Source organism: Bos taurus, chromosome 11 (genome assembly GCF_002263795.3).
Source record: "Bos taurus isolate L1 Dominette 01449 registration number 42190680 breed Hereford chromosome 11, ARS-UCD2.0, whole genome shotgun sequence".
NCBI lineage: Eukaryota > Metazoa > Chordata > Mammalia > Artiodactyla > Bovidae > Bos > Bos taurus.
The window spans coordinates 67196661-67220775 of NC_037338.1; the positions used below are offsets into that span (position 1 = coordinate 67196661).

Consider the following 24115-nt stretch of genomic DNA (forward strand, 5'->3'; position numbering starts at 1 on the left):
AGTCCTGGCAAGGGTGGTCTCTTTTTTTTTCAATCTGGAATTTTCTTCTCAGCGGTCATCGCAAAGCTGAAAATCTTGGGAATTCCATTTTGGCCTGTTTCTCCGGGACTTTCATTGCCAACAGAGACTTTCAAATCAACCTCATTTAAAAATGTGTGTTTCAACCCCCCAGAATTCTAGTCTGCTGGCTCCACTGGGCTTTGCGTTCACTTAGAGTGGACATCAGTGGGTTCCCTGAGAGCTCTTCCTTGAAGCCATCCAGGGTGATAAGATGGTGCTTCCCACCACGACAATCAACCACTCACACGCACACTTAAATATATGACCAAGTCAGCTTTATACTCAGCCTTATGGGAAAAGAACGGAAAAATGGAACAGGAAAAGATGAAGAAAGCTTCAAAGGTAGCCCAGGGTTTTCAATGGAGAGGAACTGGGGCTTCCTGCCTTTACTTAGTAACACTATTAATTGTCATTTATTGCTTCCTTACCCTTTGGCACACACTGTTCCAAATACTTTATGTGCATTAGCACATTTGATCCTCTCAGTATGTCTGTAAGGTAAGGTGTTTTATTTCTCTCACTTGGCAAATGAGGGAACACAGGCACAGAGGGAGTCAGTAACAGGCAGGCTGCCTCCAGCAGTTCGGTTTTTAGCCATTGTGCCAACACTGGTCTTCAAGGAGCAGAAAGGAGGCCGCCCTTCTGAGAGCTGTCTGCCTGGCCATCTATTAGTCTAGGGAAAACTTAGCTCTTCCTTTCCACACCTCTGGTCAAAGCACTACCCGCTATTAAAGATGTCAGGAATCCTTAGTTTCTGAAATGTGGCGAGGAGAATGGGAATTTTTTTTCCTGTTTCTATTTTTCTCTTCCAGGTGACCCCCTCTTCTAATTTTGTTACCTTCCCTCCATGTTACTAGACCAGAGTGGTCACAAACATTTATTCAAATCAGATATATTTAAGAATGTTTACAACATCAAAAGAGAAATTTGAAGTATGTTATTTTAGTTCATTTCCCCACTGTTTAATAGAATTAGCTTCAGAACTGAAGGGAAATTTAAAGTTCATTTAGTCCAGTCAGTCTCAACTAAAGGCCATGTCACCCTCCAAGTGGCTCTTTTGAGGGTCTGGGCATGTTATAATAACTGAGGGTGGAGTGCAGTGCTACTCGTATTTAGTTAGGGAGCCTGGGATGTTAAATGCTCTATAGCATAAGGGACAGTCCTTCACAATGTCAGATTTTTCTGCCTTGAATGCCAGTGATGTCCCATTGATAAACACTGACTGAGTTCCAAACTTCCATTTTACAATTGAGAAACTGAACCATAAAATGTTGTTGTTATTTGCTAAGTTGTGTTCAACTTTTTGACCCTGTGAACTGTGGCCCTCCAGGGTCCTCTGTCCACGGAATTTCCCAGGCAAGTATTCCCAGGCAATGCTGGAGTGGGTTTCCATTTCCTTCTCCAGGGGATTTTCCCAACCCAGGGATCGAACCCATGTATCCTGCATTGGCAGGCGGAATTTTTACCACTGAGCAGCCTGGGAAACCCAGGTAGCTGGGAAGCCCAGTTAGTAGCGAAACCTAAGGTAAAATCCAGATAGACATATTTTTAAGAAAGGGCTTATTTTCCTACACCAGAGAGTCCACAGAGTCAAAGCTATTTTCATAATAATACTAAGACATGATTTGAATTTATCACTCTCATTCAGTGGAGCTTTTCAGAGGCTATACAATGTGTGCTGATATTGAACATGAAATGTGTCAACATTTAGGGTATCTGTGAGCAAATATTTTCCAGATAACAAGTGCACAATATTATAGACTCACTCTTGTCTAAAAGATCCATTAAAAGTGCAAGAAGACCAATGGATTTTAACGTAATTACATACAAAGATTTCATTGATATGATTTAAGATTTTACCTTGCATCTAACATTGAAGAAACTAGCACTGATTGAGTTTTAGTGTAGTGTCAAAGAATACCCACAAGTATCTGAACATGCCATTAAAATACGTCTCCCCTTTTCAACTACAAATTTATAGGAGGTCACATATCCTTCATCAACTTCAACCAAAATAACATTGCAAAGAATTGAACATTATAGGAATCTAGTTGTCCTCTATTAAGCCAGACATTGAAGATTTTTGCAAAATTATAAAGCAGTGCCAATCTTCTTGTGATGCTAATTTTGTTTTGGAAAATAGATTTATTATTCTTAAAAATGCATTGTTTATATTAATGTACAATGAGTTTAATTTTAAAATACATTGGTAAATATATTTTTTAACTTGTGAGTTTAAATTTCTAATACGGTAAATATCAATAGCTATAACCTACAGAAATGTGAGCTCTTTTGGGGGTCTTTAGTAATTTTTAAGGCTGTAGAGGGGTCTGAGGAATAAAACATTTGAGGACTACTTTCTGGTATTATATCCATTCAACTAAATGTAAGTCTCTTGGCTAAGACCAGGGACTCTGTTTTAAAAATTGTTTCTCAGATGATTCTAAGGCACAAATTAGTTTAAGAACCATTGACACATAGCATGTCTTTGCTGGAGAAAGCCTCATTTTATTGTTGAGCTGTAGAAACAATGCCAGGATCAAGGATAGGCCTTGACAGTCTAGTGGGGGACATTAAGGATGTTGTTGGCTCCACATCAACAAGGACCAGAGGTAAACTCCCCAAAACTGGGGTGGGGGGCAAGGAAGCACCTGACCTAACTCCTGGTTCATTTTGATCAAGAAAAACAGCTGGGAGTCAGAGAATGAGCCTCAAGAGGAACATGAATATGTTTGCTGGATTCAGCAGAAAAACCACCGTCCCAGTCAAGGGGAATGTGATTCTCTCAGTGTCCTAACCAAGCCCAAGGAGAGACAGGGAAAAGAAGTGGCTTATGAGCCAAATTAGGCTCAGAGATATGTATTATTTGTATTTCCCAGAATGTAGACATTTTCTGAAATCAGTTGGAAAAAAAATTTTTAATTACAATTTCAAATTTCTAGTTTATCTTAAAATTGGAAAATCTGACCCTCACAGGCCTTAAACTACTTCAGCAACAATCGTCTGCTTCCTCACAGCTGCTGCTGCCCATACTTGGAGCCTGAGTCTTCCAGTGATCCGCAGTCTCCAGGCCGCCTCACTTGTTTATGTCACTTACCTGGCCTCTGGGGTTGCCATCCCAGTTCTAGATAGCTCAAAGAGAATGGTGGGATCCTTTGGTGGTCTGATAAGAAGGCAGGGAGAAGGGCTGTACCAGAATATCAGACAGCCATACAGGCTCAAACATGGCAGTTGGTCTAATTTGCCCGGACACAAGGGTTAGAGACAAATAGTTTGATCTTTCTACCACTGATTATAAGTTACTGTGCTAGTAATAGCACTAGTAATAGAACTACAGGGCTCAAATTAGCTGTAGGTAGTTGATGAACTCCATCTTTTTTGTGAGTATTAGAGCTCAGAATAACAAGTATTCTCTGCTCAGTGTCTTTTTGACATCACTTGTGTGATGATGAAAAGAGCAGTTATAATAAACCCCTTAATATCCTCCTCATGGAAATCTCTTGCTGTGTTGCTGAATTTCACATTTAGTCTTTGTTTGTCAAACCAGTTAAGAAAAGCCACTTCCTCAATGTCAGCTCTGGATCCAAAAACGTCTACCAAAGATAAGCAGTTGTCATGGCAAAAAACAACACACCCAAAGGTGATGGATCATGGGACTTGGTTACTGTACTTGCCTTGTGAATCCACACTGCCTTCAACCTTTACTGAACTCCACATGTAGCTTTTCAACACATGTCCTGGGTTCTCTCAAAAGCACTTTGCTTCTCACTTTGCAACTCCTCAAGCCAATGGCATTCAACCATATTATGTAAATCCCTATTTACTAAATAACATTGCTTGGCAATATTTGATTGCCAAAAATCTGGCTTTTGATCAAACACGTTCATGAAAATTTAGAAAATGCAGAATATAGTCTAGTAGGACCTGGGATGTTTTGCTCATCTGTTTGTTGCTCATTAACACAAAAAAGTATTGAGGCAAACATTAGTCTATAACTTCACTAAAAACATCTTGGTCACCTGAGGTTGTAATATATCTAGGTCTTAGGATTAAGTCTTTCACTGACTAATTAGATGACTTTAGTTAAATTACTTAATATTTTTGCAACTCCTTTGTCCAAAGACCAAGAATTCCAAAAAAGAGTTTTAAAATCTAATAAGATTTTTATTATTAGAGTTTTAAAATCTAATAAGCCAAAAGAACCTGAAAGAGGCCTCTAACTTTAAACACATTACTTAGCCATCTTGAGTCACCAAGCTTAAAAACTTATCATGATTTGACTCAAGAAAAATATTTTCCTATCAAGAAAGGATTTGCCATGCCTACAAATATCCTTCAAAACTTAATTTTAGTGACTATTAATTTATTTTGGCTGTATCTTCATTTATTTGGCCTAGCTCTAATCGTTAGAATTAAGGGGAGGGAGAAGAATACTTGTCCATCTCATACATGGTCAGAGTTGCCTCAAATTGCACCCCTCTGAGAACTTGACAGATGTTTTCTATGTTTGCAAGGAGGGGCCTGGGTAGCTCAAGTCTGAGCCCCACCCAAGAAATCTAAGGTCAAGAGATGGGCTGGTGACCTGCTCTGGTGGAAGAGTGCAGAATAGTTACTGTGAGGGGCAGGGAGGGGCGTCTCAGAGTTAGGCAGGGCCAAGAATGCACGTGTTTCCAGGAGCCTCTGTGTGGGTGGTGCGCAGAAGAAAGAGAATCACCTTCGAGATTTCTTAGCTATTATCTATGGAGGTTTTAAAAGATGGCTGAAGCTTCATCAACACATCTCCCTGTGAAAGTGAAAGTCCCTCAGTTGTGTCTGACTCTTTGCAACCCCATGGACTATATAGTCCATGGAATTCTCCAGGCCAGAATACTGGAGTGGGTAGCCTTTCCCTCCTCCAGAGGATCTTCCCAACCCAGGGATTGGACCCAGGTCTCCCGCATTTCATGCTGTTTCTTTATCAGCTAAGCCACAAGGGAAGCCCCTCTCTTTGGAAGGTGGAGTCCAACTCCATCCCATTGATTGTGAGCTTGTTGGCCACAAATAGAATGTGGCAGAAGTGATATTCCTTTTCTTTCAAGGCTAGCCATGCACGCTGGAAACACTCTGCCACCAGAGAAGATGTCTGGCTACCCTGCAGGAGCCACATGGAGAGATAGCATAGATAGAGAGAGAGACCCAAGGTGCCCCAGGCCAGATGCCACAGATTGTCAGTGAGGAAGCCTTGGAGGTGATGAACCCCCAGCCCCTGTCTGACTGCCTGAGATGGGAAAGAAGGATCTTCCCCCATGAGCCTAATCAGCACTCAGATTTCATAAACAAAACAAATGACTATGATTATTTGGGTAAGGTTGCGTATATAGTGATGCATAATGGGAACACCATCCAATATAATTGCCTAAGGACATGATGGGACATTAGCACAAAAGAGCCTGGACTGGGGGTGGTACCGCTGGTTCCCTGGGTGTTGCAGGAGGCAGCAAGCAGACCCTCAGGTCACAGAAACTACAGAGTCAAAGGCTGTTGCAAAAGCAAAGGTTTTTTTTTAAAGAACTCACATGAAAGAAGCAAAGCTTTAAGGCTTTTCCAGTCCCAGCGTGAAATTGGCTTATGTTAGTCCTAGTCAGGAAAAAAGCTTCCTTCTCCTCTTTATTTCTTCTTCATTTAACTGTTTCATTGAGCTGGACCATATATTACTTTGCCAACCAAACATTTTAATAATTTTGAGGCAGGGAAATTATTTCTAAGCATAACATGCAAAAACCAAGAAGCTACAAAGGAAAAGACTGACAGATTTGACTAAATAAAAGTTTAAGACTTTTGAACAGAAAAATAAAATATTTTTGAAAGTTGAAATGTAAATGACAAACCAGGAAGACCATTGGTAGCATAAAACAAAGGATTGATTGCATATAATATACAGATTTCAACAGACCAGCTAGAAGAATGTGAACAGTGGGTAAAAGACGGGACAAGTCTATTGGTGGAATAAAGAAAGTTAATCAAGAAATATGTAAAAACAAATACTCAAATTCACCAATCATTAAAGAAATAGATTTTTAAATTAAATGTGTTGTACTTAGCATTTGGTCCCTGGGTCAAAAAGATCCCCTGGAGGAGGAAATGGCAACCCACTCCAGTATTCTTACCTGGAAAATTCCACGGACAGAGGAGCTTGGAGGGCTGCAGATCGCAAAGAGCTGGACACAACTGAGCAACTGAGCACATTGTTCTTAGCATCTGTATTAGTTTCCTAGGGCTGCATAACAAAGCGCCACAAACTGAGTGACTTGAACAACAGAAACATATTACCTCACAGTTCTTGAAGCTAAAAGTCTAGGATTATGGTGATGGCAAGGTTGGTTCCATCTGAGGAGTGCGATGGAGAATTCGTCCTTTGCCTCTCCCCTAGCTTCTGGTGGTTTACTGACAATTTTTGGCACTCCTCATCGTGGAGATACATTACCCTGATCTCTGCCTTCATTTTTACATGATGTTCTCCCTGTGTGCATGTCTCTGTCTTTGTCCAAATTTGCCCTTTGTATAAGGACACCAGTCGTATTGGGTTAGGGACCACCCTAATGACCTAATTTTAATCCAGCTACCTTTTTGAAGACCCTATTTTAAAATTAGGTCACACTCTGTGGTACTAGGGGTTAGAGCTTCAACATATATTTTGAGGGGACACATTTCAACCATGGAAGCATCCATTAAGAAAAATAATAGTATTTGATATTAGAAACTCTATAGGAACAGACTTCTTGTATCCAGCTGGTGGGGCAGGGTATATAACATTGTGGATAATAACTTGGTAGTATCTCTTAGAATGATATAGTCTAAATATGTACATCATTTATCTCTAGCAATTTCACTTTTGTGAATATAACAAAATCCAAAATAGGCAAAGTGCACATGAAAAATAGAAATTTGAAGGTAAGATTTCCAGGGAAAGAAGGAGGAGGATTTGTCTGGGATTGCTACTGTTTTTAGTGTTAGCAGTTATCATAGTAAAGTGGATTTGGGGTTTCAACTTCAAATCTCAAAGTTTCTTTCAACAATGAACCCAGCTAGGCTTGATTTGTTATCCTCTGAGTAGCTAGTTGGGGAATTGATGGGAGATGCACTTCATTTCCTCTGGCTCTTTCTGCTCAAGGAATCTTCTGAGCAATAACCCATGAAGACAGACAGATTTAGCAAATAATACAGAGGACACGCAATCAAATTTGGATTTCAGATGTACAACAAACACACTTTTAATATATGTATGTCCCATGCAAATATTTGAGACATACTCAATCAATTTTTAATTGTTTATCTTAGATTCAAATCTAACTGGGCATCCTATATTTTATCCAGCAACTTAATACCTGACCCCTTACTGTACAAAGCAAGAGGACTTGGCCCTTGGGAGCTAGGATGCAATGGTATGATTTCACTGTGTTATGCTTTTGTAGGAATTTTAAAAAAGGCAACAACAACACCCCACCCTCCCCCCCAAAAAAAAACAAAACCAAAAAAAATATTAAAGAACAGAACATGTGACAGGAGCTGGTCTCATGTAAATATTACGTTAATTAAAACAGATGGATCTGGAGCATAAACAACATAGCTGCAGGGGGCTGGTTTTTGTTCTGGCTGGGTTTCTTAATATAGTCACTCAGTTCCCATCCTGTTAGCACTCTTTCCTTATCAAACATTGAACTGGGGTATAAGGAAGTTTAAATTACCAGTGATTGGAGAGCCGTTTTCTAAACACTTAAAACAGATGGTTTACTGCCTGAAAAGCGTGCTTCTTTTCGGGGAATGGAGTGTTGAGCGTGGTTATTTCAGGAAAATGCTTGGCCGTAGCTCATGTACTGACATCACGTTTGCCACGCGGATGAATAGTTTCCCTTCCACTCTGTTTTCCTTCTGTCTACCCACTGGGCAAAGGTCTTATTTTGGATGCTACTTGCTTGCTTCTTGAAGATGACATTGGGCAAAAGGCCTAGTTACTCCTCCCATATGACTCCCCACAGCTTCAGAGAAAGAGCAATAACCATGCAGAAGATTTTTTTTTTTTTAATGACCATCATTTGAGAGTGTAGAGCTGAAGACTCTACCCCCTAAGCAGTAGTGAACTTAACAAAAAGAGAATGTCCTTTTGCCCTTTTGGTGGAGGGGGGCGCTGAGGGGGGGATCTAGGATCCAACCCAGGATCAGGTGTTGCATTGAGTTGTCATGTCTCTTTAGCCTCTTTTAATCTATAATAACTTCTCAGTTTTTCTTTGCCTTTCCTCGAAGATTTAAGAGAGTACAGCTTGGTTATTTTCTAGAATATTCTCCAAACGGACTCATCTGATATTCCCTCGTAATTAGGTTACGTCATGCATTTTAGGCAAAAATTCAGTTAGAACTGGATTTTCTAACACCATTTCTCTTCTGTGGGAGAAAGCTGGCCTTGTATCTTGTGAGTGAAAATCTTCAGCTGAAACCCTGCTTCACACTTCCCACCAAAGAATCTTAATTTGAACTGAGAGTCCTAAAGCTTTTACAAGAGTCTCAGAATCTCACGTAAGAGTGAAAATGGACTGGGTGTCTGTGTAGTTTCTGACTTTCTCCTTGGGATGAGCTGAGCTCCTGTGGATCTGTCTGAACTGTCTGATGAACGTTAAGAGAAGGCAGGAGCTGGTTCTTGTAAACTGACAGTTTGGGGGAGTGAGTTGAAGATAATCACATAATCCATTTATAACCACCCAAGTTAACAAGCTCTCACCCTCTCCAAGCAGGCCCCTTATTTACAAATAGTCACTTCTGCACAAAAGCGGGCTCTTGACCACGTGACTAGAGTCACATGGAGCCCCTCTCATGGCACTATTTTCCCTCAACACCACAAAGACCCATTCACCTTAAGAGCAGTAATACAACCTATAAATAGTATTAATGTATAATCTGAGCTTTGAAAATCATTTTTTCTCTTACTTTGTAGACAAACTACCCCCCTCCCCAAATCACTTACAGCCCTGTCTGCCCAATGTACTACCAGGCTCTACTGTAGATGAGAAACTTCTAGAGCCATGATAGCTAGTCCTGGGCTGCCATGCTCAGGTCAGACCAAGGTGGAGAATGAACCCAGGCTCCACACTGGGAGAAACACTCAGTAATGGACTTATTTACAGAAAGGAATGAATATGTTGCTAAAAAATTCAAAATTAAGTATAAGAATGGCTTTTCAGGTTTTGTCAGTCCAGTCCTGGTCTATGCGCATTGCTGGTTCTCTTTTCTCTGTGTCTGGAACTCTCATCCTGCCTTCATCACTTCTGATGCTGAGGAACTAGGGTGGTGCTCCCTGCTGATGCACTTGCCAGATATGACCTCCAAAAGAGGTGCAGGATGATTGATAAAAGGAATTTTAACCCACCTGGGACTGTTTCTATGTCCTTCAGATCCCATGTTCTGCCATAAGAGTAAACTTCCTCCCAGGACAAGCAGCACCATCTGTCTGTCCACCAGACCTATTACCCCATCAGGGCCATGGTCTAGACCAGGTACAGGCCTTCCTTCTGTTTGCCTCTGGCTGAAGGAGCTGTTTCTGAGCATGTGTTTCAACATAGACTATTGTTCCCTGGTGGCTCAGATAGTAAAGAATCCGCCTGCGATGCAGGGGACCCTGGTTTGATCACTGGCTTAAGAATATCCCCTGGAGAAGGAAAGGGCAACCCACTCCAGTATTCTCGGTTGGAAAATTCGATGGACAGAGGAACCTGGCAGGCTACAGTCCATGGGGTCACAAAGAGTCGGGCACGACTGAGCACCTAACATTTTCCTTTCCTATTGCAGAACAAGGAAAACAGTGGATCCAGAAGGACAGGAGAGTGGTCTGCAAGCCAGAGAGGCTGTCAGGAAGGTGGATCAGATGTACATGTCCAGCCCCAAGCGCTGGGAACTGGAAAGCTGTGAGGGTCACTGAAAGAGAATTAAATTTCATATAAGGAAGAATCCTAACAGCTTTCTGCTTACCTTTGTCTCTCCTGAAGTGACCTGTATGCATAAGGACCTAACCTACTTGATGAAATGAGTATAATCAAGGCAGGTCCTCTAAAAACGCATTAGGTGCTCCTTAAAGGAAGTGTGTTCCTTTCTCATCACTAATATTTGCAGAAAAGATGAAAGGTGTTCTGGTGGCTGCCTGAGTAGCCCTCAGATAACTTTCAAGTTCCCTTCTGAGCCTGAGATTCTGTAAAGTTTGAATAATCAAATTTCAGTGAAATTTAGCATGAGTACGTTTCCCAAAGAAACTTCTGCTTGTCCTGCCTCATTCCACACTCAAAGAAGAAATATTCCTCAATTATTGACAGGAGCCAACATCATTGTCTATGTATGTCTCTGCAATTCTTGGGATTCACAGAAAGTTGTATAAAATGAGAGAAACAACTATTCACTCTCTGGGGAGACCAGTTAGAAGCCAAAACCAGCTCATCATTTCCTCTGGCCATGCTCTACGAATGTAGCAGGAAGCTTTATTCCATCAGAATAGACTGTGAAACAGATATGCAAAAGAAGGGGGTGGGGTGGGAAGGCAAGGCAGAAAAGATTTCATGTCGTGGAAAAATAAGCTGCAAATAATTATTGTCAAAATAGTTTTTCCATTTTATTTAACAAGATGATCCTGAATGTACACATGTGGCTTATGAACACAGTGTCAAATATTTATTTCTACCTTCACTTTAGTCTAATAGTTACTACGTACATTTAGACATGGTTTGACAAGAGAACATAAGCATGCTTCAGCTGGTTCAGTGTGACTGCGGTATTAGCCGATTTCCCGTGTTTGTGGGGGCGTGTTAGGTGGGCACGAACAGTCCACATTCCCACAGCACTCAGGCCAGACTCTCACAAAACAAGTGCTCGTGTGCAATGGAAACATGTGGATCACGACAAACGGGCATTCCTTGATGGGGTTGTTCATTTCGGATACATTGCCACACCCAGAAACACCCTTTTTTGCTGCTATTATACAACATTATCTACTTTCCTTTACTCTAATGTGTGAAATCAAGTGTCTTTGTTGGAGGCAAGAAAACGCAGAGTCACAGAAACATTGCTTTTTTTAACCAGATCTGAAAAGGGCTGAGTACCACCCATGGTGACTCTGTGAAAAGATCCACAGTCTTTAAAAAGGGCAAGGGCCCCCCAGTGTTACAAATTGCAAATGGTTTTGCTAAAACACAGCTGGATTTCATAGTCTGTTGATGAGTGCAGTAAGCAGTCATACGTAAAATTCCTTTCTATGAAAGTATCCTTTACTTCAACCATGTAAATTCCAAAGAATACCACAAAATTTAATAAGAGTTCTGGGGAATGTATTTACTACTGTTCCAGACCAGAAAATTACATGCGGGAAGGAAGTTATTCACTTTAAGACTGATTCTTTGGAGAAATCACTAAATTAATATATATATTATATATATCTTTTTCATTTATGGCATAATGAGTCCAATTACAAACAGGTTTTTCCAACTGGATATCTGAACTGGTGGGTCATTGAAGGCAATGGATAAGATCAGAGGGGAAGCACCCAGTTTGGGGGGAGGAAAGGCCCCCATTACATTCTGTCTTCATTCACTGAGCAGCAATCCTAGTCCCTCACATCCTGACATTTGCCTCTCACAGTAAAATGATAATGTCAGCTCATCAGAGTGACATTTACTGATGAAATGCTTTCTGAAAACATGGGCACTTCAGTTAAAACTGTCCTATTTACAAATCAGTAAACATGCCAAGGAGCTCACAGCATACCTACAAGGTACAAATATACAAAGTTATGGCAAAGTTATGAAAAGACTCCTTAAAGTAACAGGAAATGTTGGTGCAAAAAGAGAGAGATGAAAATACAGGCCATACATTGTAAAGGAGCCATATTTAGGGGAAGGTACTGTTTGAAAAAGCACAGAAGACGCTTTTATCCAAGAGAGAATCACAAACATAAAAATAAAATATTTGGTATTCTACACTATATTACAAAAATAAATATATCCATCAATAAATAGTAGGAAGCCTAGAAACTTTTACATGAATATTTGGGTTGTTGGCTGCCAAAGTCCCTCTGCTATCTTTCTCCTCGAAAGTCATTCAGGTTTATCAACTTCTATGATGATAATTCTGCCATAAAAGTATAAAAAAAGACTGGTGTGGGACATAGCAAAGGTCTATGACCAGAAAAGACAGTAGTGAATTCTACTTTCCTAAGGGTCTGACAACTTTCTGGCTTTGTATCAATGCAGTGATGTAGAGAGGTTGCAAACATGCTTCAGGAGGTCTAAGGGGAGATGGCAGGACTCCGCTATCTATGGTCAGTGTCTCTTCATTTTTTGATGAGAAAAAAGAAAAAAAACAAACATTTGAATAAGCAATAAAAGGCTTTCTGCACTCTCTTTCTGTAGGGTAGAAGAAAATCTTAGAAACACATGCTTACATCTGGACTGCAGTGAAAAGAGAAATACCTGGCATATGCAGCCTGATCGCCTACAGCCTAGATTTTCACATCTCTTAAATGGAAGAGTGGTGATGAGGGCTCATGACAAACTTCTCTAGGAACCCAGCAGAGCCAGCAGAGGGGATGAGAAAAGCAGAGTCTGGCACCTCACACCATCAGTGTTCTATTATCTATGTGCTAACAGCAGAGTGTACCAGAGCTAGCATTCATGACTCCTGAGAACCTGCTGTTACGTTTATGGGAATTTTGTGAGCCAATTGACAACACACTGGTGGCTTGAAATAGGCAGTGGTGGGGGGCGGGGGGAAGGAGGTATTTATACCATCAAAACCCGCAAATCAGAGCTATTCCCTCCCACCACTCCCATCCTTACCACTGCTGGTTATAAGCATTCACCAGCATACGCCTCCTATGTATTTTACATATAAAGAAAATCTTGGTTGGTTTTTATCTAACTACAACAATCCTGTTCAACCAAGGTTTTACCATATGTCTATTACAGTGTCCTTTAGAAATACTATAGAGTATATGAGTAAATGGTGTGTACCATGAATGGAAAGGATGGACCGCTTCTCACAAAGGGTACTGCTGCTGCTGCTGCTGCTGCTAAGTCGCTTCAGTCGTGTCCGACTCTGTGCGACCCCATAGACGGCAGCCCACCAGGCTCCCCCGTCCCTGGGATTCTCCAGGCAAGAACACCGGAGTGGGTTGCCATTTCCTTCTCCAATGCATGAAAGTGAAAAGTGAAAGTGAAGTCGCTCAGTCGTGTCCGACCCTCAGCAACCCCATGGACTGCAGCCACCAGGCTCTTCCATCCATGGGATTTTCCAGGCAAGAGTACTGGAGTGGGGTGCCATTGCCTTCTCTGACAAAGGGTACTAAGCTTGGCTATATAAAGCCAGTTACACACATACACACACACACACACACACACACACACACACACACACAAGCACACCATTTTAGGTAGAAGGCATTCGTCATTGAATAATTCTGAGTTGCCTAGCTGTCTCAAATTGTCAGTCACCATATACCCATTGATGGCCAAAACTCCATTTTTCCAGGGCCAATAAATTCTCCAGGACTCACCCTCTGGACACCAGCAGACAATGGATGTGCAGAGCTGAGATCCAAATTCGGCAAAATGTCCTTCAAAATAGCTTCCCTTGCCTCCATTTTCTAGTGCAAGATGAGTTTTATGAACCCAGGGTTTTGTCAAAGGAAGGCTGATGGCTTCCCAGGGTTTAAAAAAAAAAAGTGCAAAACTTCTTAAAGAAGTATTCAGTTGGGTGAAGGTGGGGTAACCACATTTCCAGTTCTAGTTTGGACCATCCCTGTCGTCTGCCTGGAGGTGTCAGAACAATTCTGTCATGGTTCTGCCTGCACAGCACCTGTGGTCCTGCACGAGGGGCTGGGACCAAAGTCAGAGTCCCAAGTATCCTTCCAACTGGCCAACTACTGGGCAGACCTCCCAGACCATTCCCATCAGAAACAACTTCCCAGCCCCTTCATCCTGGCAAAACGGAAAGACTGCAGCGGGAGAAGGAAGGGAAGGCCCCGGGTTTCTACCATAGCTGATTTCTAAATTCCAGCTTGGCTTTCGAGTCATTTGGTTGTGTGTCTGTTTACTACCTCATTTGTTTAAGTGTGTTCATTTTGACTCTGGTTCTCTTTTTCTTACACTTTAGTATTCTTCATGAATAAAAATCTTATATATTAGCAATTCAACTAAAATATCAGGGGGAAACCTCGGCATAAGGCACTAACTCCTATCCTAAGAGCAAATGCTTTTTAGGTGTCCTCTTTCAGCTCACAGCAGGGGCAATGAAGGCCAGTGAAGACAGGGGACACAGGAATGGAAGAAGGACACAAGGGGCTGGGCAGAAGGAGAGACGGAAGTGAAAAGGTGGGAAAAAGCAAGAGCGGAAGTTCAGAGGCCAAGAAGAAAATGTGAAGAAAAGAGTAAAAGTGAAGAGTCCAACAAATAGATCCCTTCTGATATTTCCTTCTCTTGGTCTTTGATAATTTTATTTTGTCCAAAATATTTAACTATCCAATTAGACCTGCTTATTATTCCTGCCTGGAAAATCCCATGGACGGAGGAGCCTGGTAGACTGCAATCCTTGGGGTCACTGAGGGTCGGACACGACTGAGCGACTTCACTTTCACTTTTCACTTTCATGCATTGGAGAAGGAAATGGCAACCCACTCCGGTGTTCTTGCCTGGAGAATCCCAGGGACGGGGGAGCCTGGTGGGCTGTCGTCTTTGGGGTCGCACAGAGTCGGACACGACTGAAGTGACTTAGCAGCAGCATACTGTTACAAACAGTCCTGGGACATCTCTATTCTTTGCCCCTCCTCCCCTAGGAGCCTCTCCCACCTCCCACACCCTCTGTAGCCATAAAGGCCAACACACAAGGCCTTGAATCTTCTATCACCTCAGGAACAGACGAAGTCCCCTGCTTTCCTTTCTTGACAAGGCACCACCTTCGAAAGCACACTAGTCTCCCATGGGCTCCTTCCCTGCTATTGTCCCTTAAGGCCACTGCCCTTTGAAGGCCTTTGGTTTCTGTATCAAACAAGCCCTCCCCTCAAATGTACAGCCTCTTTACCAGGCCTTGCTGCTCTGAGTAATGACAGAAATTCAACTCACCAAAGCTGCATCTAGAGTTCCAAGAGTATTGAAGAGAGATAATAGCTCTAGGATGTTAAATTCCTGGTGCAATTTATCTTGATGTAAATCCTACTCAGAGAAGAGGTGACTGAGACCTTCCCACTGGCTTTTAAGATATACACATTTGATGGTGCATGTGAGTAGAATCTGCTCCTATAGACCCAAAAGGGTTGATAAGCTTATCTATGTACACATATACATACACAAATATCTACCTCTCCTGACACTGTATTTCTGCTTAGCGGTGTTCCTTTTGAATTGACATAGAAGGCAAGTAGTGTGGGCTTGCCCCTTGCTGTTAGAGATGGCATTGCCAGGACATGGTAAGTCCAAAGAAAAATAGATTGGAAGGGACTCGACTGTAGAGTAAAACATGGATTTCCTACAACAAACCGACCTGTCAAATTCCCTAAGGCAGCAAGCCTCTATGATCTGTACACCCTTATTAAATAATCTCATTAAATAGGAACACAAAATATACACATTTACAGTTATTAAATAAGCCACAGGATTCCTCTCCTATCTACAGCCACATTCAGAGACAGCCATGCCCTCATATTTAAACTTGTAGGTGACGACGCCCTTATCTAAATAGAGGATGGAGATGGGCTCGAGCTTGGTGGGCACACAGCAGGCTTTGGAAGCCTTCTGGGAATTCTTGAGGTGGACCAAGGCCTGGATAATCGCATGCTTTGTGGGGGTGAGATGCTCTGCCAGGGGGTAGTTGCAAACACCACGACATTCATAGGCTTCATATCCAGGTGGAGCGATGATCCAAGAGTCCCAGCCAATCTCCTTGAAGTCGATGTAGAGCGGGGTCCTCTTGCAGTAGTTTCCTTTTGCATTCCTTCTGATGCGGGCAGTGGAGTCATAGATGATATTCGACCTCATCTGCAGCAAAGCCTCTTCCCCAGGTCCGTTGGAATAACCGTCCAAATCCAGGTTGTCCATCTCTGGGAATTGCTCGTGGGCGATCATTTCATCCAGTTCCTCTTTCCGCTCCTTCTCACTGCTTTGGTCATCAGAAAACACGACAAGCAAAGGATCGTGCTTATTCCGGGCACTAGTGTCTATTTCCAGCTGTCCCCTGCCAAGTGTGTCCTCCATTTCGTGTTTGCTCTCAATGTGGACCTCCAGCTGGTGGGTGGATGAGCCTGACTTTTGCCAATGCCTGATGGCATCAGTGACATCAAAAGTCTCCCACTCACTGTTGGTTCCGTAGATCTCCCCTGACACCAAGACCAGCATGTTTCTTTCCCCTTCATGGTCCTCTTTGCTCTCAAGTACTTCAAAAATGGTGATTTTTCGGTCCACTCCTTCATATATAAGGCGGTCTCTTTGCACCAGGGTGTACAACCTGAGCTCAGCCATGATGATGTCTTCATGGTGAGGGATGGATACGTTGAAGAGGAGAGGGTATTTTCGGAGTCCATTAAAACTGGCTGGTTGGGAAAACAGATCTGGAAAAAACAAAAAAGAAATCAGATTTGCAGCATGTAGCAGAGGAAAACAGATGCTTATTTATGCAATAAGAGTGCCTGTCCATTCTCTCCACACAGAAAGAATGAAGGAAAATCAGTGAAAACAAACACAGTGTTGGCATTCTCTAAGAGGAAGTACCGAAGGTCAAGCATTGACTGCTAGACCACCTTAAGCTGCCAAGACTAAAATGGAAACTGGCCCCCTAATGAATGAAAGAAGATACACCCAGCCTGGTTCCCATAGCTTATGAGTCACAGAATTACACAACTGGGAGGGCCCCCATAGCTTATCAGTCACAGAATTAAAAAACTGGGAGGGTCCTTGGAGATTGTGCAGGCAAAACTTTTCTAACCAGTGAGGAGTTATCAAATGAGCTGTGTGTGGTTGTTCTTTGCTTGAAACTTGTCAGAGATGAGGTTGTCATGGCTTTTCATATTTGTACTTATGGATGGAGTCCTTCACATAGTCAGGGCCTTCCAGAAAAACATCCATTTAGACCAGGGGTTTGTAAACCTAGCTCATGGACCAAATTGGCCCTGTCATCTGTTTTTTAAACTTGGCTTAGGCATATGGGATCTTAGTTCCCTGACCAGGGACTGAACCCCTACCTCCTGCATTGGAGGGTGGATTCTTAACCACTGGACCACAAGAGGAGTCCTGGCCCACCTGTTTTTGGAAATAAAGTTCACCCTGATAGATAGTTGATAAAGAATCCACCTGCAATGCAGGAGACCTGAGTTCGATCCCTGGATTGGGAAGATTCCAGATTCCCTGGAGAAGGAAAAGGCTACCCACTCTAGTAGTCTGGCCTGGAGAATTCCATGGACTATATAGTCCATGGGGTTGCAAAGAGTCGGACAGAACTGAGCGACTTTCACTATACTATACTATTCATTTCTGCATTATGTTTGTGGCTACTGTTGCACTACAATGGCAGAGTTAAATAGTCTCAACAGAGATCATATGGCCCACAAAACTTAAAATATTTACTTATCTGGCCCTTTACAGGAAAAAAAAAATTGCTGATCCCTGCTCTAGACACCAAACAAGATAGCCATAACACTAAGGGAGTCACTGCAGTTGAATCTGGAGTGTGTGGTCCTTTGTAAGGAAGGATGGGGGAAAATGAACCTTGAGGGTGAATTGGTTGCCTTAATTTTGCCCTTGATTTTGTGAACATAGGAAACATTCAGAATGGTTATGAAATAAAACTTTAAAGGTCCCTTAGTCTTAGAAGCACACCCCCAGATATTATCATGTTGACTCCCTATATGCGAATTTTATAGGTGTCCAAATCTTGTACACTTGTGTGTTAGTTGCTCAATCATGTCCAACTCTTTGCGACCCCATGGACTATAGCCCACCAAGCTCCTCTGTCCATGGGATTTTCCAGGCAAGAATACTGGAGTGGGTTACCATTTCCTTCTCCAGGGGATCTTCCCAATTCAGGAATCGAACCCCAGTCTCCCACATTGCAGGCAGACTCTTTACCATCTGAGCCACCAGGGAAGTAGTTTGCCCCAGCTAGCACCTGTCTATGATGAATCCCTAAAGGCATCTGTCTGCAATCAAAGTGTTCCATGATGCCAAAAATGTTCAGAATCACCATCTGAAGGGATCTCCATCATCTTTGGCAACCTTTTCCCATTTGTATATCCAGTTCATGATTTCTGTTAGGTCCCTATGCCAGATTGTATTTTTTAATATTTAATTTGATTTTATTGTTTTCCTACTAACTTTTAGACTTGTCCCAAGCAGCTCTATTCTTGAAATGAGAGGTTTGAGATGATAGTTGCGTGGATTTTTTTTCAATCCACATTAACAAAAATAAATAATCATTTTGCATGATTTACAGCTTCCTCTGGGCACCACCCCAAATCTTCTCATACACCACCAGTGAGAACTACAGGTGAATGGAATGAATTTAGACTTTCTAGCATGGCTGTCAAAACTGGACTGTAATCAGGTCTTAATCTGTTGACCCAGTCATAGCTCCCATTCTTCGCCAGCAGCATGGAATATTGCAATTTATCAATTAATATTCATTGAAAGATTAAACAAATCTTTTAAACAAAGTCTCTTATTTAAAGTATACTGGTATCTTCACTACTTGCCCAAACATTTCTTTGCTTTACTGTCTATTGCACCTTCAGATATGTTCTTCTGACCCTTGAAAAGGTCTACTCCCTCTTCTCCACCTATCTAGCTGTGACCCCTCCCTATGAGACCCTCCTCTCCTCACCTCCCTACCTGGAAGTCCACTCCCTTGGGTAACTTGAGTGCTTACTCTGTCTATCTCTCCTTTGACCTTGCCATTCACGTCCTTGTTTCTCAGTTGTCTTTATAAGTGGATCCTCCTGACTATTAATAGATTGACATCCTACTCAGATACCACAATTTAAATTCCCTTCTATGCCCCTAATCTACTGTGATGGAGATAGCACTTTAAAAAATATTGATGAGTTGATGATTCTGGGCATCAAACCAAACTGATTATGGGCACGATATGTGTCCTTAATATATCGAGCAATTTGGTAGTTGGACGCCTCCCCCCACCCCACCATAGGAATGGAGGAAGCTTCACTCCCCTTGGACAGGAAACATGAGAAAACTCAAAATAAGGAAATAGACTAGTGTTCCATCCATTTAAAAAATGCACACAATAAAAGCTCACTGTTGTGGGAGGAAGTGTTTACAGAGAAGCACAAAGGAACTTTCACTGATGATACGTATGGTCACACTATCTGGATGGTGGTGATGGTCCTGATGGATGTTTACATAAGTCAAAACCTGTTAAATTATACACTTTAAATATATGAAGTTTATTGTATGTCAATTATGCTTCAATAGAGCTGGTATAAAAAAATATATTCACTGTGCTTGTGCAAATATAGTGATAATAATGGTGTTATATTTCAGGCAAGGGAACTAGGGTTTGTTGAGCAAATTTCCTGTGCCAGGTGTTTTGCAAACTGTTTTATCTAGCTCTTGCAATGATTCTATAATGCTTGTATTTCTCTTCTGTTCATCTGATTCTGGAAGAAATCAAGCCTCAATGCAGAGAACTGACTTCTCCAAGATGAGGTCAAAGCAGTGGTAGGAAATAAAGTCGTGTTTTTCCACCTTGGAAGGAGCTCTTGTTTTTCCCTGATTGGTTAGATGTAGAGGAAATTTTATTTTGTTCTGTTGGTCTTTGCCTCTTAGGGAGTTGCATTGAGCAAACGCAGAAAATCAAAGAAAGATAATAACAGCCAACAGGGTGAGCGCAGTGTGGGGTTCATGACCTCGGGCTGTGCATTTTCACCCGAGGACTGACAGAAGTGCGGGCAGCAGGGGCGTTCACGGAGAGGTTTGTTCCCACCCTCGCTGATCTTCAGTAATAAGAAGCTCTGAAAACTTCACTTCCTGACCTAGATCATCCAAATCCTCCACAGAAGTGAGAACTGAAAAAACTTTTTTCCCCAGGGATGCAAACACTTTCCCACCCACATTCTGAGCCAGCTGCCCAGGGATTAGTAATCAGAAACATTAGGAAGTCTTCATAGGGAAGGAGGTTGTTTATTTTCAATCCAGACTGACCCAAAATGAATCTGTAGTGTCAACTTGTCGTTGTCATTATGTTACTAAATGTTATGAAGTCTCATTTCCAATGTTACTAAATATTTGAAACTGGCAGTCACCTACATTTTAAACCAAATAGTTTCTCCAGGACTGAGCAATACCTATTCAATACTTCCTCCAATGCCTAGAATTTGAGGAATTCATTAGCAATAACTGACATTCAGAACTTCATAGCAGTTGTGTACTTTCTTACTCATGACCTCTTTGTGAAATTGCTCAATGTGTTATATGTATGTATGCGTGTCTGCTAAGTCACTTCAGTTGTGTCGGACTCTTTGCAACACTGTGGATTGTAGCTCACCAGCTCCTCTGTCCATGGGGTTCTCCAGGCAAGAATACTGGAGTGGATTGCCATGCCCTCCTCTAGGAGATCTTCCTGACACAGGGATTGAGCCCATGTCTCTTAAGTCTCCTGCACTGGCAGGTGGGTTCTTTACCACTAGTGCCTGGTGGCTGCCATCTATGGGGTCGCACAGAGTCGGACATGACTGAAGCGACTTAGCAGCAGCAGCAGCAGCCCCATTTGGGAAGCCCGCTATGTAGGTATATTATTCTCAATTTACAGATGAGGAAAAATTGGGATTCAGAGAAATTAAACTAAATATCCACATCTCTTAAGTCAACTCTGTCTCAAAAATCCAAATTCTGAGCTACTACCTGTTTTACTACTACCTGTTCATTTCAAGAACATTTGGCCAACATCTACCTAAACTGTCTTTTGTACCTGGTTAATGACTATAAAAGAATAATTGGTAAATATGAGAGAATTAGGTTTTTTGGACCCACAGCTTTTAGCATAGATTCTAGAAAAAAAAATTTTTTTTTGATTACTTGCACCATATTAAACAAAGGATTAACTTTCTAGGTCATTAGATTTAGTACTGAATAAAGATCTAGAGGGAGAAAACACACTTTTCCCATGAAATTTAATGTTTGTGCATTGTTCTTCATAAAGACATAGAATAAGCTGAATCATTAATTGGGCATGCACACTTCCTGGAAACTATAACCAGTGCTTCGAGGATATACACGCATGCATGCTCAGTTGCTTCAGTCGTGTCAGACTCTTTGCAACACTAGGGACTGCAGCCCGCCAGGCTCCTCTGTCCATGAGATTCTCCAGATAAGAATACTGGAGTGGGTTCCTGTGCCCTCCTCCAGGGCATCTTTCCCACCCAGAGACTGAACCCACATCGCCTACATTACAGGCAGATTCTTTACCACTGAGCCCTCAAGGATCTACATGTCACATCAAACAAAACAAAAATTTAGGAAGAATCTCTAAAATGTAAGTTTCCATCCTGTTTGAATATTTTTTACATCAAGTCACAAAATGAAAACTCAAAGTTTGAGTGAAACACAAATCACAACTCTGTATTTTGTCTTTTCTTCAACCTTTTCATTTGAAGTAGAAGTTCACAAACCTGGAGTCAATTAAAAGCCAAATGGGACTGAGGCCTATCTGGAAAATGACAAAGGTGTAGTGGTAGACCAACATTAATATTTTTTTTTAACCTGCTGTCAAAATTGAAATTTTTCAAAGAGCCAATTATGATAGTGAAATGGTAGACACTTTATGGCACTGGATTAAAAAGCTATTCTTTAATACCTTTTAGTACTATCTGGAAAATGACCATAAAAATAGTATAGACCAAAATGTGCATTGCTTTGGAACATCTATGTACACATACCCCTATATAGATGTCTTCACTCTTAGCTGTATTATTTCCACTCATTGTAAATTTACCCACCACTTCTGAAGACTCGAAGCCAAATTTAATCAGTAAAATCTCCACTTACCTTCATTCTTGAAACTCCTGATGATGTTGGCCGATGGCATGGAGGTGCGATCTGTCGCGAATTTGTTGTAGAGCTCCAGCATGTACTCTGGTGGGTCAACCTTGGCCGAGTCCTGCATGGGGATGTCAGACAGGTTCAATGTCTTGAGAAACTCATTCTTCATGCTCTGTAGCAGTGTGTTGAAGTCTACACCATCTTGCTCTGAGAAGACATCATCGAAGAGGGGCATGTCTTCTTCCAGGGGCGACTGCTCCAGACTCATGATAGGGTTGCCAGAAACCGAGTGAACCAGCAGGCAGGAGAGAGTGCACAGCTGCAGGACCACGGAACCCATGACTCTGCTCCAGCCCCCAGGCCAACCCAGGAAGGTTTAGCGCTCCTGGGGCTCTAAGTGGCAGTTTTATCTCGCGGAGCATAAATGTCTCGTGTCACTGGAGACAAGTTTGGAAACTTCCCCTCTCTCCCCCTCCCCCTTACCACTCTTCCTCTCCCCCCCAACCAAAAAATCAGGTTGCAGTAATTGGATAACAAATCCCCCATAGGGGCCTAGCCTTTCTTATCTCCCTAGTGTAAACTGCGCACCAGATTTTGTTTCTATCTTGCAATCCTTTTTTCTTTTAATGAGCATTTTGTAAACATTTCCACATTCTGACACTGGCTGAGAGATAGGACAATTTTCTCCTCGAAAAGGCTCTGTTTCTCCTTTTAATTCACTTCCTTTTGGCAGGAACGCCTAAATTCTGCTTTTACATGGTTTGGTTTCACACATGCATAAAATAGACATTAGGAATCTACAGGATACACATCAATGGTGATACGTATTAATGCAAGTGATGGGGTTTCATCCTCACATAAGCTTTTCTGAAGAAAGACAAAATAGCCAACATTTCCAAGTTGAGTTAATACATATGAATGATCTTACATAAATCGTTGGAAGCTGACATTATTAGAAACGGGAAAGTATAAACTTCACGGGCAATAGCCTTTTTCGTACAGATTTGATCTGGCTAAAATGGCTTTGGGAAAATAGGGCAAGTGCTTCATTATGACAGCAACTAAAATTTATTAGGTGCTTTCCTACGAAGAGGCATTGTACTAAGTGCTTTGCATGTATCACCGAATGTGCTTCCTATAATAACCCTACTATTATCCCCGTGGCCTATATGGGTCACTAAGGTTCGAGAAGTTGCCAGAACTCACAGAGCTACAAAGTGATAGAGCCAGGATTTGAATCCAGGCAGTCTGACTCTTATGAAGCAAGAAAATAATCAGACCATTTAACCAGGTTTCCCCTAGTCTGGGCAGAGGCAGTTTAGCCAGGCCAGGCCAGCCTGTCCCCAGGGAGTCCACAGTCAGGAGAAGGCAGGTGACAGTTTGCAGCTGGGTGTGGTGCTCAGGTCCTTCACCTGTGTGATGAGTTTCTAAGAAGACCACAATCTCTGCCTTTATGGTTAAATCAAAGGACCATCAAATGGTTCAAGTAAAAGCTTGCAAACAAAGGTGAAAAGTGCCAAATGCCTTGGTCTGGAAAACAATGGTGGAATTGACTGTGTGTCTGCTGTAGGGAAAGACAAGTCAAAGTCATCCCAGTTTTCAACCCTAATTAGTGGCGGGAGCAGCATGCAGCCATCAGGGTATTTCTGCAGACAACACGCCAGGGTTGCTTTTTCTGCTGAAGTATTGGGGTTGATGTCTCTCTGACCTGCTCAGGGCACGCCTTGGTTCAGGGGTCTGCATCTATGTATTTGATGCCCTCAAATAGTTTCTGAGTTACATTTTCCTACATTTCCCCCAATAAGATAAGTACAGCATCTCTCCTTTTTTCCTCTAGGTTCGCTATGGTTTATTGTCATCTTCTAATTCTTCCCCCTCTTAAAAATGCAAATTTTTATAACAATTTTTTTATTGTTTATAACAAAATTTTATTATTTATAACAAAATTTTTATAACAATCAGAGAAAAGATTTGTATTTTGAGGGGATAAAAAAATCCCTCCACAAAATTGG

At 41.9% G+C, this 24115-nt stretch overlaps 1 protein-coding gene across 1 annotated transcript; it reads right to left on the reverse strand.

The window, feature by feature from the left end:
- Nucleotides 1-15725: 15725 nt before the first annotated feature.
- Nucleotides 15726-22443, reverse strand: BMP10 (bone morphogenetic protein 10). Its single transcript, NM_001192118.1, has 2 exons — nucleotides 22110-22443; nucleotides 15726-16666 (listed from the first exon to the last, which is right to left on the reverse strand). The coding sequence occupies exons 1-2, from the start codon at nucleotides 22441-22443 to the stop codon at nucleotides 15726-15728; spliced, it is 1275 nt and encodes a 424-aa protein (NP_001179047.1).
- Between the last annotated feature and the right edge of the window lie 1672 nt (nucleotides 22444-24115).

What these genes read in the sequence shown, in the direction of transcription:
- BMP10 (NM_001192118.1), bottom strand. Translation starts at nt 22,443, where the DNA reads ATGGGTTCCGTGGTCCTGCAGCTGTGCACTCTCTCCTGCCTGCTGGTT. An exon ending in CAGGAGTTTCAAGAATGAAG is followed by an intron (nt 16,667 to 22,109) that starts GTAAGTGGAGAT and finishes TGTTTTTTCCAG; the next exon opens with ATCTGTTTTCCCAACCAGCC.